Raw genomic sequence first — 20,457 nt, 5'->3', positions numbered from 1 at the left:
CAAGCCACTTAATTCTGGGGTAGCCAACATGGTACCCTACCCAAATTTTAATGCAATTCATATTAAGTTTATCCTGGTTAGTCATTACACCACTGACCCATTTTTGGATGTAACTGGGAACTCTGGCTTAAAAACAAATCAGGATCATCGCAACAAAGCTGGCATGCACAGGAAGGGAAAAGCATGCAGCCACAACATTCACTCCTGGCTTCATAACTCATGGTTTATGAAGCAGGGGATATACATCCAAACCAGTCAAATAAAGGGCTAATGTGCCGTGCACCTCCTACACACCTCTGACAACTTAAATTCTATGCAGACTTGATTGAAAGGAAGGAAATGTCAAGGTGTCTCAACTGTCTTCCCCCACACAGCCGTCAGTTACAAACATTTCATCTCCTAAATCTTTAAAGGACATCAAAAGGCTCTGATGTCTTAATCCAATAATACACAAAGGACAAGGCATCTCTCTTCTCCCCCCCCCCCACTTCCCTATAACTGAATTACAAGACAAGTGAAGGTCAATTTCTCTGAACCAACACAAAGAAACAGGAACACACACACACCTTTCTTCAGGCAGATATTTATTTGCTGGAGATGATGCTTAAAAGTGCTTACACCATGGCAGACCTCTGCAGTTTTATGACAATATATTTTCTCCTTAAAAATTATTACTCTTTCCCCTATTTTAGCAAGCAGGACACTTAAAAGCCCGACAGAGCAATAAATCAACTTTCTATGCTTGAAGGTCACACACGTATAAAACGCACAAAGCAACAGTTTTAGGCATATTTTTCTTTCAAAGCACAGCATTTGAGCATAGCACTCTGCTTATTTATTTCAAAAGAAAAAGCATCAAAAGCAGTCCATGCAACATATTTGCATTAATAGTACGTGGTGACGGTAAGCTCCTCAGAGAAAGGAGACCAGCATGTAAAATAATGCAAAAATACAAATAAAAATTTATAGGGCTGGTCCAAAATACAGAAGGGTCCTCTTAGTAGTTCCAGTGCCTTCAGAAACTCAGGACCAGCCAGAGAGGATTCTGTAGCACTTTCATTACACAATTTTTATTGTAAGCTGAAGATGCAGCTCTTTACCCTCTGACATTTGAGATACGTATTTTTAGGACCAGACCTACTCTTGTGATTCCAATTTGTTTTAAACTGTTTTTTTTTAATGTTTTCTTTTAGATTGTTGTGACCAACCTCGGGGTGAAAGGCGAGTAACCATCATCAAGTGATGTTGAAATATACATTTTTAACAGAGAAGACGACAGAGTGCTGTGCTATTCACAAACCACTTAACTGATATAATGCTGAAAACATTGTATTTCTTCTAAAGCAGGGATGGGGAACCTATTGCCCCCCCCCCAGGTGTTTTTGAACTACAACTCCCATTATCCTGTTAACATGGCCAATGGCATCAGGGACAATGGGATTTGTAGCTGAGCAAAGAACTGGAGGGCAATGGCTTGTCCATCCCTGTTCTACAGGACTCACAACTGATGAGAAACCATGTAATACTGATTTACTGACTCATCAACTATGTTGAGCTTTTGAGAGCCTATGAATCAATCCTCTTCAGCAGGAAAAAAAGAAAAGAAAAGCACCAGACTCATGGGACGACTTTACTGAATTTGATTACATTAATTTGTTCAAAGATTTGGAACTCATTAACAATTGTGTGCAAGGCAGATAACAAAAGAGAAGCCAGACCCTTTTGAACAAATAAGAACTAAGAAAGGATTAATGAAGCCTTAGATTACACTGAACACATTGGTTCTGAGTATGTCCAAAAGGATAATGTCTTCATTTGCTCCTTGTCTTGGCACTTTTCGCTCTAACATTCAGCCCTCGTTACAGTATTTTTTCTGTTAACTTATGGTTTCTCTTCTATGAAATTTCAGTTTGAGCATTTTCCTACAACATGCCACCAGCTCTACAAGCACAGACAAGCATAATCTTTTGCACCAGCATCGTGACGGCTACAGCTTCTCATAGTGCTGACAGGCTCTGCATGAGACAAAGCACATGCTTTGACTGCACAATGTCTCAGGTTCAACCCATGGCATTGCCAGTCAAAATGGAATCAGGTAGATGATGATGGGAAAAGACCCCTGCCTGAGCCCTTGGAAAAGCTTCTCCATGTTAAGAGTAGAGAATTCTGGGATAGGTGGACAAATAGTCTGAAGTGGTATCAGGTAGCTTCCTGGGTACCTAAGGAAAGTGCATAAGTCTACTTGCCCGAACATTTAAAGTTATGGCTTACTGGTATTGCATATTACTGCATTCTGGGAATGCACAGCGAGCTTTTATCCTGACAGTGGTTCCAGAAATAGGTCTAACTCACAATCATGGATCCAGAACACAAGATGAAGTGATGCTCTTCTAGGCCTCTTATGAGATCAACTTATTTTTAATGGAGAGCCAATGCAGGAACGGTCAAGTGTTGTCTCTCACTCCAACCAACCTCGCAAGCTGTTGTGAGGAACAATATACTATAATGAACACTACCGAGGTTCCTTAGAAGAAAAAGCGGCACTCAAATATGGTAAGTTTGAATCCCCCCCAGATGAGTTTTTACATTAAATTTTTGTTTAGCAAAACCAATGATTGATTGGGAAGGAAAACAAAAAGCAAACTCAGTGGTTCAGTGCTTTGTGCTTGGAATGTTCACTGCTGTATCCCCTCAGAACAAAATCCCAAGGTTCCATCTTGCTTCAATGGCACTGCTACTCAATAACAGCACTTAATTGGAAGCCAGACTCACCAAGGTCAAGTCGGAGCCGTGAACCGCTGTCAAGCCTTGCAACCATATCTCCCACATACTACCCAGGCCTATTTCTCTATCTCACAAGCAGCAAGTGATTCTTTGACCCCTCCATCCAGTTCACTCTCATTTCCATCAAAACTGCAGGAGAATATATTGGACTGATGGTCCCACTGAGCTAAAGGATGTGCTGTGTAAGCTTGGGGTTACCGAATTCAGCTTATCAGTCTACACAGGGAGAACAGAATGTTCTTAATATAACCGTCTCTCAGTTTATTCTTTTAGAATCCTGCACGCAACTTTGTTTTAAAGAGTCTTCATAATCCTAAAACTGCTGAACACTACAAAAATATACCATCAGCAGCAACGATAAAGGCATAAAACTTTTACAAATCTGATCAGTGTCGCTTTTATGAAGAGAAAAACTTTTGACTGATGAGCCTGTCTTATGAACTGGGATTTTTATGCCCAGTTAAGGAAGGGGATGGAAGGGGAAAATAATCATCCTTGGCAGTAGGTACTGAAAACAATTCAAGCCCTAAGCTACCTGACTTTTTCCAATTTCAAACACTGGCAGAAAGCATTTTCTAAATCTAAAAGTGATGTGCCTCCATTGTGGGCTGCAATGGAGCCCGGTGTTTCTGTGGTGCACATACATATATGAGGAACCTGACGTATATCAGAGATGCAGTTTGAAGCAGTTGTGTGTCTGCAGCTGGGATTCAGCAACGAGCAAAATAACTTCTCTCAAAAGAAGAACTGAGTTGGCGTGGAGAACAATATTACCTTATGAAGAACTAATGATGCCAAAGCAGCGTTTGTGACCTTAATTCGCTACTTTCCAATCCTATACAAGCTGCTTGAGTTTAATGGAACTGCATACAGGATTGACAACTTGGATAAACCACGTTTCCAAGCCCTACATATTTTTTTTTAGTTCTGGTGTAATCTCAAAAACTGAAAGTTGTACCTCAGTGCCAAAAATTCCTTATCCCCTGTTATGATCAGCAGATGCAGAAAAATGCAAAGGTCAAAGCAAAGATATACCAATTGTATAATTTAAAGGGATAGCAGAAATCTGCTTTTCTTGGCATACAGCTAGAACTTCCTTGGTGCAGAATTTTGATCTTTTTATTCCTGTTAGCACAGCCTTGATTCCACATAGATGGGACTGCAACAATCTAGCTGAAGTGAAGAGCTGTCAATAGCTGTGTTCACATGTCACAGTAAACCAATGATTTAACATCCGTATGAGCAACAAACCACAATCCTGGCTTAGAATTATGTTCAAATTGAAGACAATGGATTTCTTTTGCTCCAAACCACCATTTGAAGCAAAAGGTTGTTCTTGATTTATCAATCATGGCTCATTCCATTGGTGAAAAACCACCATGATCTCCTGTTTGGATTTAATGCTAAGCCAGGTGTCCTAGTTTGTTGCTTCTGCTCATGCAAAGGAAGCAGCAAACTGTTCACCAACAGAACAAGTACATTACTAAGTGACTTTAAAATAGCACTACACTGGATACAATCCTATTTCAGCACAATGCATTTTCATCTAAGTTTTAATTTAGAGCTACCTTCACAAGGAAGTCTAGTATTAGTTAAAGAATCCATCCTATCTCAAGCTTCCTGTTTCTCAAATTTCAGTATTATGCAGGAAGACAAAACTCCTCAGTTATGGATGCATCATAGCGTACTCATCATTTTTAAAAGCTGTCCCACTGATAAACAGGATAATCTAACACAAACTATACTCCAGACACATCTATCTATTCACCTCTAGTTTAAAATACAAAGCTACCATGCAAAGTTATTAATAAATATGCACACGATAGTGAAGCTTTTATATAGTGTCTAAATAGAGATAACCAAATGCAAATATAGCAGGTGTCTAAACTATGTTTTTTCTCCCTATAATCTGCCAGTGAGAAATGTTGGGACAGAAATTCCTTTAGATATTGTACAGTGAAAGCGCTGGTTTTTTATTTTTTTTTCCTCATTAAATTTTTATTTCATGGAAGTAAAGAATATGTACACACACACACATATAAACATACAAAAGTAAAAGTATTACACAGACAAATAAAGATAAAGAAAGAGATAATAGTAAGAGAAATATATAAAAACTTAATTTTCACTTTGGTCACATTTCTTAATCTTCATTTTCAAAACTTCCGTTAGCTTTCCCGAAAATCATTCGAAGTAACACTTTAAATTACACATTTCTTAGTATATATTGTCATTGTACCTTTTTATATACGTTTCTTAGTGTATATTGACCTTACATATTATTTAGTCTCCTATTCTCTTTAAACAATAACTCACAATCTTTCACAGTGCGTCTCTAAATCCCTTTAGCGTTATTTTCCCTTGACTAATAAGTTCCAAGTAATCTACATATTTTCCCCAATCCTCAGTGAACTTTTGGTCTCTTATGTATCTTACTTTGCCTGTAAGTCTGTCCAATTCCATATAATCCAACACCTTAAATCTCCATTCCTCCACCGTTGGTGTCTCCTGCTTTTTCCACATCTGGGCCAGCATTACTCTTGCTGCTGTAACTGCATAATATACTAATCTATGATCTTCTTTTCTTATCTCATAACCCAATATACCTAGTAGGAAAAATTCTGCTTTCTTTGGAAACGTATATTTTAAAATCTTCTTCAGTTCTATATAGATTTTTCCCCAGAACTGTTTAACTTTTCCACACTCCCACCACATGTGATAGAAGGAACCCTCACTAACCCTACATTTCCAGCACTTGTTATCCACCTTATACATTTTCGATAATTTCATAGGTGTTAAATACCATCTGTAAAACATCTTCATTATGTTTTCCTTTACCGTTACACACGCCGTGAAATTTAGTCCTTCCTTCCAGAGTTTTTCCCAATCTTCAAATAGTATATTATGTCCTACATCCTTTGCCCAGCGAATCATTACACACTTAACCTCCTCATCCCCTAAACTCCAATCCAACAGTATCCTATACATTTTCGAAACAATTTTTTCTTCTTTGTTTATAATCTCCGTCTGAAACTTAGATTCCTTCTCTGCATAGCCTCTTTCTTTAAGATCCTTCCTGAACATTTGGTTCACCTGGAGATGGTGTAACCAGTCATGGACATATTCTTTAACCTGGTCGTATGGTCGTACAATCCATTTCCCATCTTCTTTAATTATTAACTGGTTATATGTTGCCCATTTACTTCTCATATTAATAGTCCTCGCACACATGACTTCTAGAGGTGAAAGCCAATGTGGGGTTTTTGGTTCCAACAGATTTTTATATTTATCCCATATTTCAACTAAAGGTCCTCTGAAAATATGATTCCCAAATCCCTTGTGTATCTTCCATTTATCCCGCCATAAGTAGGCGTGCCAGCCGAAGTTGTTATCGTAACCCTCCAAGTCTAATAATTCCCTGTTCTCTAGCCTTACCCAATCTTTGACCCAACATAGGCAAACCGCCTCATAATATAATTTCACATCCGGCAAGGCGAAGCCCCCCCTTTCTTTTATGTCTGTTAATAGTTTAAACTGAATCCTAGGTTTCTTTCCCTGCCATATGTATCTCGACAACACTCGTTGCCACTCTTTAAAGATTCGGCTTCCTTTAATTATAGGGATAGTTTGAAATAAGAAAATCAACCTCGGCAGCACATTCATCTTAATTGTGTTAATCCTTCCCCAAAACGACAGTTTCAGCCCTCCCCAAATTTCCAAATCTTTTCTTATTTCCCTCCACGTCGATTCATAGTTATTCTTAAACAGATCTATATTCCTAGGTGTTATCCAAATGCCAAGATATTTCACTTTTTTAACCACTTCTATTTGCGTTTGCTGTTGAATTGTTTCTGTTAGTTTCTGATCCAAATTTTTACCTATTATTTTTGTTTTACTCTTATTTAATTTGAACCCTGCTACCTCTCCAAACTGATCTAATTCCTTTAATATCTCTCCTGTTGCAGTTGTTGGTTCTTCTGTCATTATAACTACATCATCCGCATAGGCTCTGATCTTATATGCATTCTGCCCAACTAACACTCCTTTTATTTTTTGGTTCTGCCTTATAGAGTTTAGTAGTACTTCTAAGGTCATTCTAAACAGAAGCGGGGAGAGCGGGCAGCCCTGTCTTGTTCCTCTTCGTATCTTTATTTCTTCTGTCACTATATTATTGATATAAAAAGCGCTGGTTTTTTAGTTATAAAACACTTAGTATGCTAAAAGGAATGCTTCACTTTTGTGTATGCATCTATCTGCTAGCAGAATTCTTTACATGTGAATCTCTCAATAGTAAACCCTCCAGTGTGAGCTGCTGTTTAGCTTATGGCAAGAGTTGAATGCCTCTTCAAACAGGCTTCTGGGGTAGGGTGATGTTATGAGGCCAGTCACTAATGGGGTCTTGCTTGCTGTATTATTAGAACTGTGGCCAATGCACTTCTATTTGATATATTGAAAGGTTTCATACAGTAATGGTTTTATGAACCCCATCTATTGTGTGTTTTAAATTGCAAGCTGTCATGGTTAATGAAGAGCAAGCTACAAGCAGAAGGAAATTTAGTTCCAGAGTAACAACATGAGAAGCGCCATGGTGAGTCCGGCCAAACTCTGTGCTAATATAAAACTCATCGTTTATAAAGCATAAACTGAGCCACTATGTGAATACCGCTGCCCATCAGGCAATGGCTTTTTCCACCTGCCTCCACCCACTCTGTAGCCTTAGGAGCCTTTCCCAAACTATGATTTTAGGAACATCAGAAGCAGTTGGGAAGAGAGGAGTTCAGGGACATTTTTAAAAATAGTAATTTGACAAGTTGTACCAGTATGTATTTGCTTCTCAAGTTGTATTGTGTTATTTTTCTGCCATGTGACTTGCTATTTTTATTGATTATAGTTTAGAAATTATTTATTGCAGTTGTTAAGAGTGAATTTCTGTGTAGTTATCATTTGCTTATTTTTAATTTTATTGTGTACTATTATATTCTAATGGATTGCTGAATATTACTTTATTTTATGTACCGTAAGTTGTTTCTTTTAAAGTTATGTTACCATTATGCCATTTTTGGTTTGGATCATATTGATCTTTCTTGTTTTTTCAGCTTGTAAACCACCTTGTGTGTAGTAATATAAAAAGGTAGTATATAAATTAAACGTGGAATGAAATAAATGCTAGTGATTTGGCCGTGAAGACCCTGTGCCTGTGGAAAAGTCTTGTTTCTATGTTGCCCGAACTTTAGATGGAGCTAATCACCAAACAAGGATTGACAAGAGTTAGAGAAGGAATACGTTATCAACTCTAAGCTACCGACATGCCACCAACATTAGAGTTCGGAAGAGAAAAAATACAACTATTTGAGGAAAGGGAGAGATGATACTGACTTGTTCAGAAGACAAATGACGGCACCACAAAGGCCTGTAACACAGCAGACATACCGGTCATTGTAAACCAGAGCATGTTTTCATTGATCAATAAGCAATAAATCACTCGGCCTCTTGCAGTTGCTCACTATAAATCATTTCCAGAAAGGATAATAGATGTTTCCTCTGTACAACTGGCAAAACCATTAACATTCTTCAGAGCATGTTATGAAGCAGCCAAGGTATCTTAGAATGTGCAGAAAGTCCTTACCATTTGACCTTTGCCATGGCACTGCTTGCATACCAGAAGCAAATATCAAATGTTTGTGATGAAAGGGTTCCAGTTATACAGGAGGTTAACCGAAAAAAGGAAAACTTTTAAGTGGGAAAGAATGTCAGAGAAAGCACAGTTTTGCATACAAAAGGTTTAGAGAGCAAACAAAATGCTGCAAGCCTAAGGTTATTGATGCCACCCTTTTTTCCAAAACCTACTGAACACCACTAGGTCACAGATGGAGCTAAGCATGAAACAATGTGAAAACCTCAGATTACAGGACTCAAAAGTCCATAGCTCTCCAGCTTAGAAACATTCTCCACCCCCCAGTTCCAGATGTGTGGAGAATGGATAGGATTATTTAGGGCAAACTGGATGTGGCATGACTCATATTTTTTAAAAAGAAGTTTAAATAGCATCTGTGCTTGTAGGACCTGGATCCTGGTGATAGGGGTTTTTAACACTTTACTTCCACTGTGGTCCAAAATCCAGCTCACACACCACCACCATATGCCTACTATTTGCATTAGTAGAAATGCTTCCACTGGTACCAATGGAAGATTTCCTACCAATGCAAATAGAAAGGCATTGGAAGCCCAATATCAACAGCCCCATCTCAACCTACTCTTTACTTTTCTAAAACTTGTGCAATTGCCAACTATGTAAAATATGCCACATACAGTTTGGTGATTAGCCCTCAGTGGTGGGGGAGAGTGAGGGGTGCACTTTGTACACACACTGAAGCTGAGCCCGAAACAGCTTCAAAGACTGCATTAAGCAATTTTAAGACCCTTCACAGCTGATGTGCACAACCATATGGGCTAAATGAGTAATGTGTGTTCTCTCAAAACATTACGTTCTACGCTTATGCTATGAACTGGAGGTGCACAGTATATACACAGCCTTGTCAATACACCTCCAAATGAGTGACAGCAGCCAAATCTGCACCAGATTGCACCCAATGTGCATAATATGCACCAAATCTGAGCTCCTTTGAATGGCAAAGTGAATCACTTGTGATAGGCTATCATTTACAATCCCAGTATGAGGTTTATTCCCATGTTTGAAAGAGAATGCCCTCTTCTGCCACTATGATTTATTGAAATTTAGGCAGAAGCACAATGTCGATCAGGACAGATAGATACAGCCTAAATAGGGAATACTTGAAATATACATATCAAGGAAGAAATACACTTTGAGGAAAGCCCCTAGCAAACTCCCTCGACTCTTTCCAACATGGTTGACAATGCAAAATATTCATGAAACTGTGGTGATGGGAAGGGCTCCCCACTTCAGCCTCCAAGTATATTATACTTTAGAATAGATTTATCCTCAGCAATCTCATTTATATAGACAGGGAATTCAGTTAAAGGATGACATACTGAAAGGTCACTCAATCTGTGGCAGAGAAAACAGCCGCCTTAGATCCACATCCCAGACCAGCAATACTGGAATGGTGCCTCCACTTTGACGGAGATGAAGATGCAATAAAAGAACAACAAGCACATCTTGTATTATGGTTTAAGGTTTGCAAATAATTAGGAATGAAGTCAGCCATTATTACCTTCTTTCTCCCAGCCAAGACAGAGTTTGTCATGCTGAAGGGAAGTTAAGGGGCAAATTTAGCTACATTTTGAAAAAGCCATTCAATTAAGCCTAACTGCCTCAAACTCAGTAAACATAAAGAGGCATCATTTATGTTTCTCTCTACACAAGAAGGCTCTCTGAGAACTGCAATACAACTATCCACAGTGAACACTCAATTTCCATGACAATCTTGGGTAAATATGCACTGAGTGACATTTTAACCTCCTGCGCTTTTTCAGACATCTCCCAACTGACAAAAAAAAACAAAACTTAAAAAAAGAGACCCAATTAAGCTTAAGGATGTTTTAAGAAGATTAAAAATGTAAGGGACAATGATTCAAGTAATAAAATCTAAACTATAGTATACGTAAGCTCGAAGATGGGGAGGGAACACCGTATGAGCAAACCCTTCAGGATAAAAAGGGCAGCATAATTTATTTAAATCTGCTACAGTACGTGACTAATTACCTGCACTGGTGCAATGGTATTTAAGCCTCTGCTATTGAATTACTGCAACTGCTTTTGATTACTGTAATTGGAAATTCTAAGCACAACTCTCACACAGGAACAACCATCACCTGCAGAGATCCATGCAAATATTTTGCTTTATCCTTTCAGATACTATGCCATGCTGCACGACAAGGCTGCATCTTAAATAAGCAATGTGGTGCTTGCAACATTTGTTCACAGTAAGCTGAGTTGACTTCTGTCTTTAAAGGTTTCCACTGTATGGCCATAGGTGTCAACCTTCCCTTTTTTTGCAGGAAATCCCCTGATTCCAGCGCCGTTTCCTGCTGCTATCCTGGATTGTTAGATATCCCGTAGACTGTCCCTGGGTCTGGTGAGGCTGCTGATCCCTTATTTTCAAATCTGAAAGTTGACAGCTATGTGTATGGTGCAGGAATGGGGGGGGGGGAGGGAACAGTGCCTGGGGAAAACATGGAGAGTAGTATCTGAGGACCAATCCTTGGCATTTCCAGTTAATGAGATCTGGCACCAGGTTATGGCGAAGATCTCAGTCTGAGATCCCAGTCAATGAAGGCAATTCTCAGCTCAATGGACTGGGCCCTATATGCCTCTGCAATGTGGCAAATGGCTTTTGGAGGCAAGGTGACTTTTTAAAAAAGAAAAAGTAATAAGAAATGTGATAAGCAGTTAGTGACAAGGGTTGGAGATGATGTCTTAACACTGGAAGAAACATTTTGCCAATACAACACACAACGCATGCACACATACTTTGGCTGGGAATTACATTGTTCCTTCAGCAGTATTACAGCCTATAATGGCAGTACTAAATCTCAAGTATGTAACTGCTGGTTAGATGCCAACAGGGCACGATCCTTGCCCATGTATGGCGGTATCCTCATTAAGATGGCTTTCATCAGCCCCAACCATCAAGATAAGGAATAATGGGTCTCCCAGTTCAAAACATATGGGGGGCACCAGGTTGGGGAGGACTGACATACAGAATTAATACTGCCATTTTCCCGTCTACTCCACCAACTGCTCCCAGCATACACACATGGTGCCAGGCTGTTAGGAGGAATGAGTAGCCTGGGCATGTATTATCTCCCATCTTCTAACTCTGCCTTCTCCCTCCACATAATCAAGGAGTATAGGAGGGGTTCTCATATTGAAAGTGGTTAGGTAACGGTAGTGATCAGGAAGCAGAGCCATGCAGTAACTAAGAGATGGCCATGTACACAAAGATTTTCAGCATTTTTCTTTTGCCAAGTGCCTTCTACATTAGAAATCCCCATCACCATGAACACATTTCCTAGCTGACAACCGTTAGTAACAGGAAAATTACTGTAGCTTCTCAAGCTCCTTAGCCAGAAGCACGGCATAAGAAAAAAGGAAAAGAGTTCCCTTTACCATTATGCAATTTGAGATTGGTGGGGTGTGAAAAAGGTATGGGTAATTGTCACAAAGGAGATAAATTACATTTCTCAACAGCCCAAATCAACTAGCGTTTAGGCTCTCATATACTTACCAAGACAAAATGTACAATAAAAAAAAGGATTTAACTAAACTGTGATGCAGCTTTAAACCCACACCACTGAACAAAACCATATGATTGAAACATGATTAGAAATCAGAACACCATTTTCATTTCACAGGCAATTTGAACTATTATTATATATCTATATGTAATACTTCTTAGCTCACAATACATTCAGGATACCAAGTTAAATTATTTGTTGTTCTTACTTGCCTACATCTTAAGCAATTCAGTATTGTCTGTTTTAAGCAAGCATTTCTTTGTAATAATAAAGTATTATGCATTTTTTTTTACCTTTATATTGTGTCAAATATTTACTAGGATTAAGGATTATTTCTCCTTTTCTACAAAAAATAATAATAGAAAAGCAAACTATGATTCTAGAACATGCCAAAAGTATTTTACTTACGAATTCATAATCACCATCCTGAGGAACTCTCCAATCGGAGGAATATCTTTCTGGTACATTCCTTCCATAGTTGTTTCTCCGATTCTCTTTTTCTTTTTGCTCAAAATAATCAAGGAAAGACGGTCTGACAGATTCCATTGTTTCATCCCTTCCTACAAATATATTTAAGATACAAAATAGTATTAACTCAAAAGGAAAATGTTTAGCATTCCATTAAAATAACTATTTAGCACATTGCTTACAACAATACCTACACATAATAATAATAATAATAATAATAATAATAATAATAATAATAATAATAATAATAATAATTTATTTATACCCCGCCCATCTGGCTGGGCCTCCCCAGCCACTCTGGGAGGCTTCCATAGAAACCAAAAATACAGTAAAATATCACACGTTAAAAACTTCCCTGAACAGGGAAGTTCCCTGAACACATGATAGAGTTGCTAATTTTAAAAAGCTTCAGGAGAGAATAAAATGTTCAGAGCTTCTCAGTAGAGCAAGTAATAGATATATTATCAGCACATCTCTTGAAATCTAAAAACAGGAAGATCAGGTATATTATAAGGAATATTAAATTTCCTTTAGCCAGAGGTCCAAAACTGAGGCCTAGTCTTCCCCAACCTGTGGCTGTGATGGCTGGGGCTGATGGGAAATGCAGTAAAAAAACATATGGAAGACACCTGGTTGTGAAAGGCTGCCTTAGAGTGTTCTTACATGAATGACTGTACCTCAAAACCCAGGTAATAGCATTCAACTTTTTCCACCCTCCACCCCAATTCCACTTGAGGAGAAGACTGGGCTTTTATTTCACATAGCAGCAGGGCAGTCATTCATGCCTTTGTACCCCTTGAGACTAGACTACAATCATGCAACATGGTTCATCTTTCTTCCTGATAGGAATGGGCCATCAGGAGATTGAAATACAAGCACAGCATTGACTCTAAAGTGGTACAAAAATACAAGGCATCAAGAATACACCCACCCACCAACTTGCATTTTGTTGCATATAAACATATAACTTATAACAACAACATAATTATGTTAATGATACTGTCCATGTACTGAGTAGTGCAAGTCATATTCAGAAGCACTCAGTAACTGTCCTGAACTCCCATCCCTGGAAAAGTCTAAACCTGAGGATTTTCTTCAAACATACAACTTCAGCCATTAAAAAGCATAGCAGCAATCCTATGCATACTTAGTTTGGGAACCAGCCCTTCTGAATGAAGCTGGACTTACATATATAGGATTACGCTGCTAAGCAGATACGAGGAACTGTAGAGCACAGTATTTTGTATTTAAGTGACTGTTCTCTCACACTGGTTTATTATGTTTTAATATTTTACTGACATTGTTCATAAGGGGTAGGATAGAAATAAAATTTCTGCAACACTGGTTGTGTATGTTATGCCAGACTATTTGCAATCTGGCAGTGGAATGGGAGGAGGGAAAGACAAGGGAGAGCTGCCATCCACCCAATATATTTTAAGTTTGGGGTATATTAAAAATGTATAAAATGCTTTCCTACAGCATGGCTCTCAAAAGAAGTAATAAAAAAAACCTTCAGTTGTAACACACACAGGAATGACAGCTTACATGAAACCTCTATCTCAGACCATGACCGATACAAACGTCTGCTGGAAAAAGCAGCCAGATTTTTTACTATCTGCCAAAAGGTAAGAGTGATGGCCAGGTGGCTCTCCCTAAGTGGGAATTTAGCACAACCACTGAGAAACTCTCTACCTGGGCCATCACTTAATTCATCTGTAAGAAAATAACCAAAACGTCTGCAGCACTCACCTCAGGAATACTGCAGGTGTGCTAATCACAAATACAAATGTGTTAATGAACAAGTACATAGAATGTACATAGTTTGAAGGTGCCAAAGTTTTATATTCTCAGAAAATGCACCTCCCCAATACTGCCATATTTTTCTGTTGTACCCTTATCTACCCAAGTCTCCAAATAAGAGACTGGACCAGGGTTGCCCAAAGTTGAGTCTCCAGCTGTTTTTGGATTTCAACGCCCATCATCCCAAACTAGCAGGACCAGTAGTCAGAGAGGACTGTAGTCTAAAAACAGCTGGAGACTCAAGTTTGGGAAACATTGGACTGAACCCTGGAATTCTAGAAGCATGCTGGCAAGTTCTCAGTTCTGTGCAGAAGCAAATCAATGCACTCATTTTCCTCATGATATGTATGGAATTCACTGTAAGTGACCATCAGTGTGTCTGCAAAACAATTAATGAGGAGAGGACTCGAGATGAGTCCTAGGTCCATATATGCTCCAAGCATATTTACCAAGATGACTCATGGATATTTTCCCCCAGTGTGATGAATTGCTGTATGCATTATCCCCCTACACGTACATTATGAGTTCACTCTGCAAGATCAAACAATGTACTCAAAATTGTTAAGACAAAAAGAGAGAGACCTACTTCTTTTTGAAGTTATAGCTCTTTACATACTGCAGTAAATCTTTGAACATATTAAAATGCCTAAAAAGGCAAAAACAATTATCTGTCATGACTTATGTAGAGTTAACTTGTTCCAAGCATCTTCATTATAAATGAAGAAACAGATGTTGCAATTATATTACGGCAAGGATTCGTGACTGACAGCCACCAGCACTAGCCACTGCATGGAGAATAGCCAAAATTCAAGGGTTGGATACTAGTTTTGTATGCAGGTGGCAGGAGCTCAAATCCTGACATCTATTCTGTACATTAAGCAGACTTCTGGGATCTTAGGTGGCTGGAATGGGAAATACATTTACCCAAGAGAGAAACTGCCAGTTGATATGGTACTTGGTTAGATGGATCAGTGGTGGATAGCCCAGTTGGTAGAGCGTGGTGCACATTCGATCCCCCTAGGGGACAACTGCATATTCCTGGCATTGCAAGAGGTTGGACTAGATGATCCTCAGGGTTCCTTCCAACTCTATGATTCTATGACCCTTACGTAAGGCAACTGCATGTTTGTCTGCTGCCCCTACTTTGATGCCTTATGACAGGATGCAATATATCCTAACTTCATTTTAGCATAACAACCATGCAAGGATGCATTAGGCCATGGACCAAATATGGTTCTACAAGCCTGGCCCCATGCTGCCCCACTCCAGCCCTGAACTCTGATAATGCCTCTCTGCTTGCAGTCCTTGAATGGCCTTTGCTTGAATAATGCCTATTGCTTTTCTGGATGGAAGACAGAAAGGAGTGTGGAATGGATGCAGAAAGTAGCCTAATGTACAAAACTAAAATACACATTCATTGTTTCGGCCACGTTTGCTTCTGACCCTGCCTATTACTGGTACAGAGAATGCATATATTAGGCTTTAAAAGGAGGATATTCTGTGCGTAACAGAAGCAAACATCAAAGCAAATCCCCTTAACAATAAGAAATTATCACTTCATAAAACATTCCAGTCTAAGATATCAAGAGAAAGCTTTAAATATAATAATAGAAAACCAATGGTCATTCTGGGTTAAAAGAAAGTTCAAGTATAAAAATAAATGTGGAAATTTCTGAGCTATTGAAGATAAGCAATTCTACTGCCGACTGTAGTTTTCCCCTTCAACAGACCTCATTGTACACAATCAGATCAAGAAAAGCTATGCAGGAAGTCAGAACACAGAAGAGTGCAAAAATGCTAACATACCACTGGATGATTATTTGGTACATCAGAACTTTAATCACAGGGTGTGTGTGTGTGTGTTTAGCAAATGGAAATACATGTGTTATACTATACCCCTTGCAGATCTTCTTATAAAAAAAGGGTGGTGAAATCTTTTTGGCCGCATGGGCCAGATGCTTATGAGGTAGTTAGAGTAGAAACTTTGGTTAGCTGTCCTACTGTTCATAAGCAGCACCTTAGTAATGTAATGGTTACATCTTAGCTAGTAATGGTTGTTCACATGTGCCAAAGAGTTGATTGATGGCAGAAGAAGTCCATTAGCAACTGGCCCAATCTATACCAATTTGTCCTTTTTTCAGAATACCTTGTTGTCCAAACACAATACCACCAACTGGTTGATTATTACATTATTATAAGTTTACAGTAAGTAACACCCCAGAAACAATTCCATGTATTAGCTGCAATGCTATTAAAGTGAACAAACAAAATCCTGATGCGGTGCTGGAATTTACTCTAGAAATAAATGACTAAACACTGCAGGTGTATTTGATATTATAGGGACCAATATTTTTAAAAAGCTTAATGTTAACAACTCAGTCTTGTGGGTTGCAGAGTGGGAAGGTGGAGAGAGGAAATTAATTCAAGGGAAGACGGAATAGTGACTGTACACTGCAAAAGATTTAAGGTGCAGCTTATATTCTTCATGTCAGTGAGTTCTTATTTCTATTTTTCTGTATTTCAAGAAAGCCACTTTCCCTTAGACCCAACTCTTCCAAGTTGCATTGTGGGAGCAAACAGGGAGAGGAAGATTGTAACGTGGTATGAGTATCAAGCACTTCAAACTGCTAGTCTGACGTAGCATCACAGTGTCTCAGCTAATCTTATTTTGCTACATGCAAGACCCTAGATGCTCAACTCAGAAGTGCAAGCCATTCTTCCTTCTATAAGCTTCACATTTGAACTGTGCTTTCAGTTTTAATACACTTAACAGAAGTTAATTTAAATGGCCAAAACATGAAGTCACTTATTCAAGGCAACCCAAATTGGAACTTGAGAGTTATTAAGCTATCAAAACACTAGACACCCACATACTCTACCTAATTGAGAATTATGCATAATTCCAGTGCCTGACTACACTTATCTTAACATATGTAGCTCCAACAAAATTCTGTCTTGGTTCTAGAAACTGCCACCTACACCAGATTACTAACGTGTGACTGCTGTTAAGAGCTGCTGATTGCATGGTTTCCCTTACATTCAATATTTTGGAACCAAATGTGCCAAGTGTGAATTATTAATATCAAAAAATTCAGCTTTTCTTCCTCTTGTTTGCTGAAGCTGCTAAAAGGTAAAGGTAAAGGGACCCCGGAACATTAGGCCCAGTTGCGGACGACTCCGGGGTTGCGGCGCTCACCTCACTTTACTGGCCGAGGGAGCCGGCGTCATGTGGCCAGCATGACTAAGCTGCTTCTGGCAAACCAGAGCAGCGCACGGAAACGCCGTTTACCTTCCTGCCGGAGCGGTACCTATTTATCTACTTGCACTGCGCACTTTCGAACTGCTAGGTTGGCAGGAGCAGGGACCAAGCAATGGGAGCTCAACCCGTTGCGGGGATTCGAACCGCCGACCTTCTGATCGGCAAGCCCTAGGCTCTGTGATTTAACCCACAGCACTAATGAATAATAAATTTGGAAAACTTTTGATTTTATTGCTGGTAACCAACTAAGCTTTAAAAGTTTTAAAATGATCTGAAGAATGCAAAAGCCATTTTAAAATGTTATACATTCCGTATTCAATGAGTTAGAATGACAACCATTATCATCTGTTCATTTACTATATTACTACCCTACCGAAAAGATTTGTGATGGTGGCCCACAAATAAATTCAACACAAATATATTCAACCAAAAAAAATAAATTCAACCAACCACTGAAGCTCCAATAAATAGAGCAATGATGCAAAGTCAAATACAGTGGTACCTCGGTTGAAGAACAGTCCTGTTTAAGAACGATTTGGTTTACAAACTCCAAAAAACCGGAGATAGTGTCTTGGTTTGAGAACTTTACCTCGGTCTAAGAATGGAATCCAAAAGGTGGAAGGGCACCGGCAGCGGGAGGCCTCATTAGGGAAAGCGCACCTCGGTTTAAGAACGGTTTTGGTTTAAGAACGAACTTCCGGAGCGGATTAAGTTCGTAAACCGAGGTACCACTGTACTGGTTTGCTTCTGGGCACAATTTAAAGTGCTGGTTATGGCCTATAAAGCACTACACAGCTTACATACAAGCCAGCTGAAAGACAATACTTGACTATTAAACAAAATTGGGGAAAGGAGCTAAGAACAGAAATTGAAGAAGCAGTTTGGAACAAGCTATAGACAAAAAAAACCTTCCTAAAATCAACATCATACAATGGAAACAGAATGGATGGACAATTGCTTTCCTTGAGAAACTAAACGATGTATCCGATATGGATGTTTTTGTTGAAATATGGCACCCCTTTATATAATATTCAGTTACATACGGTACATAGATTAATGGGGGAAATTGGCACATTTGTCTTCTGTTCTGGGGGAGTAGGTGGGAGAGGAGAAGTCCTCTGGAAACATAATGGGTTAGCTATCACTAAGCCAGACTGTAAGCATATGACAAACGAAAAGCTTTAAAGGGATGCTTTACTAGAACAGCATGAAAAGCAGTTAACAACTAGTTCCCAAGGGCCATCATTTGCAAGCAGAATGTTCCAGGTTCAATCCTCAGTACCTCCAGATAGGGCTGGGAATGTCCCCTGTCTTAATAGTCAAGTGAAGACACTATTGAACTAGGTGAACCAATGGTCTGTTTTGGTATGAGGAAGATTCCTATGCTCCTGGCTGGTAGATGTGGCTGTGCTAATAAAGGAGGATGCTTGCAGTACAATGCTTACAGAAGATGATAGATAAGCTATCCCTTGCACAGAGCAAAATCATTACATAATCAGTACTAGGAGGCATGCCCCTACAAGGCAGCAAAGTCTCATTTATACCCAATTATTTATGTTCTCCATCAATGGAAGTGAAGCAGCAATGAAGTGCTGAATGGTTGGACAGATTAATGCTCATCTTCTTGAGTCAAATGCCTAACATCGATAGTGCTTTATACTCTAATTATTCTCAAACAGTGCAACTTTTTTCTAGGTAAGAATATTCTTCCAAGTGAATCGTCTTAGCTCTAACATCAAATAAGGCTATTTTCTAAAATGGCTTACCTTGTTTAATGATGTACAGTACTAAGGGCCAATGCAATGACAAACAAAGACTTCTGCTATCAAACAACCTTCAGCTATCCCTTATATAAAATACCAGGTCGATAATACTTTGCCTGTGACTGTAACCCAACTACACATTTAACGGATGTCTTCTGAGGCTCCTATATTTAATTACGCTCCGTTTCAGATCTCTGATTTTACAGGGAAAATAGAGCCATTGCTCTAAATGAAAAATGACCAGTGAAAGGTTTACCGAACTGAAGCATTTTAGCTTAAGTTTTCTACTGAAACTTTGGGTAAAATAGCAGCAAAACACCCAACATAAGGCTTCCAAGATCATATCAAGTTCACAACACATATATAGTTTTACATTCGCCAGCAATCTGTTACCACTACTAAAGATGCAGTCCAGTGATAGTTAAAGCAATCTGTTTCCAAATAAAATTTGTGGTCATTCAATAAGTCAGGCTCCCATCAGTAGCTTCTGTAATGAAATGTAGAGCGAAAGTACAGATAGGGAAAAGGGCGGAAAGACGCAAAGGGTTGGGTCCCACAGAGAGACTTCAAAATATATCTGTGAGCCACTGGGTGTACAGGTTCTGCTGAATCCAGACGAAGTTGTTTCAGAAATTACAGGAGCAAAAGATTCAAAACCCACCCACCTAGATTTATCTTCAGAGAGAATACAGCGAACATTACAGAGATATAGTAAATTTATCTACAGCTGAAATTATGAAATCAGAAGTGAAAGATCCACTGGTCTGTCAAACAAAACCCATCTTATCTGGAAATCAAAGTTCATGGTGCTCAAGGCTACTGCTAATGCAGAAGTATTTATTTCTATGTCAATAGTTCAGGAGGAAATGCTGCAAAGAGCCTCAGGTCCAGAGTTTAGCATGGAAATTATTTTTAGCCCCTGGACCAACCGGGTGGGGGAGTTCCTCTTAGGATAATGACAGGCAGGTGTGGGGAACCTATGACTTTTCAAATGTTGCTGGACTACAACTTCAGTCATCCATGGTTATTGGAGATGTTGGCTGGAGCTGAGGATCAACAAAGTCTGCAGCTTCACAGGTTCCTCACTTGTCTTAGGAGGTGTCTTTCTTTCAACACTGAGTAAACAAAACCAGCCCCAGCTTAAACATAATTAAGAGATATGGT

The 20,457-nt window shown here is 39.1% G+C and overlaps 1 protein-coding gene across 2 annotated transcripts in view; it reads right to left on the bottom strand.

The window, feature by feature from the left end:
* The window catches only part of STK4 (serine/threonine kinase 4), a 76,424-nt gene that overhangs the window by 23,805 nt on the left and 32,162 nt on the right, over positions 1 to 20,457 (bottom strand). For both annotated transcript variants that reach the window (XM_083746276.1, XM_083746275.1), the window contains exon 10: positions 12,412 to 12,563. In XM_083746276.1, coding sequence (XP_083602402.1) covers positions 12,412 to 12,563 — 152 coding nt within the window. The remainder of the gene's footprint in view (positions 1 to 12,411; positions 12,564 to 20,457) is intronic.

The sequence above is a fragment of the Podarcis gaigeae genome, assembly GCF_964106915.1.
Source record: "Podarcis gaigeae genome assembly, chromosome: 6".
NCBI classification, from domain to species: Eukaryota; Metazoa; Chordata; class Lepidosauria; order Squamata; family Lacertidae; genus Podarcis; species Podarcis gaigeae.
The sequence above is the reverse complement of the archived record's forward strand: the minus strand, read 5'-3'. Positions and strand labels throughout refer to the sequence as shown.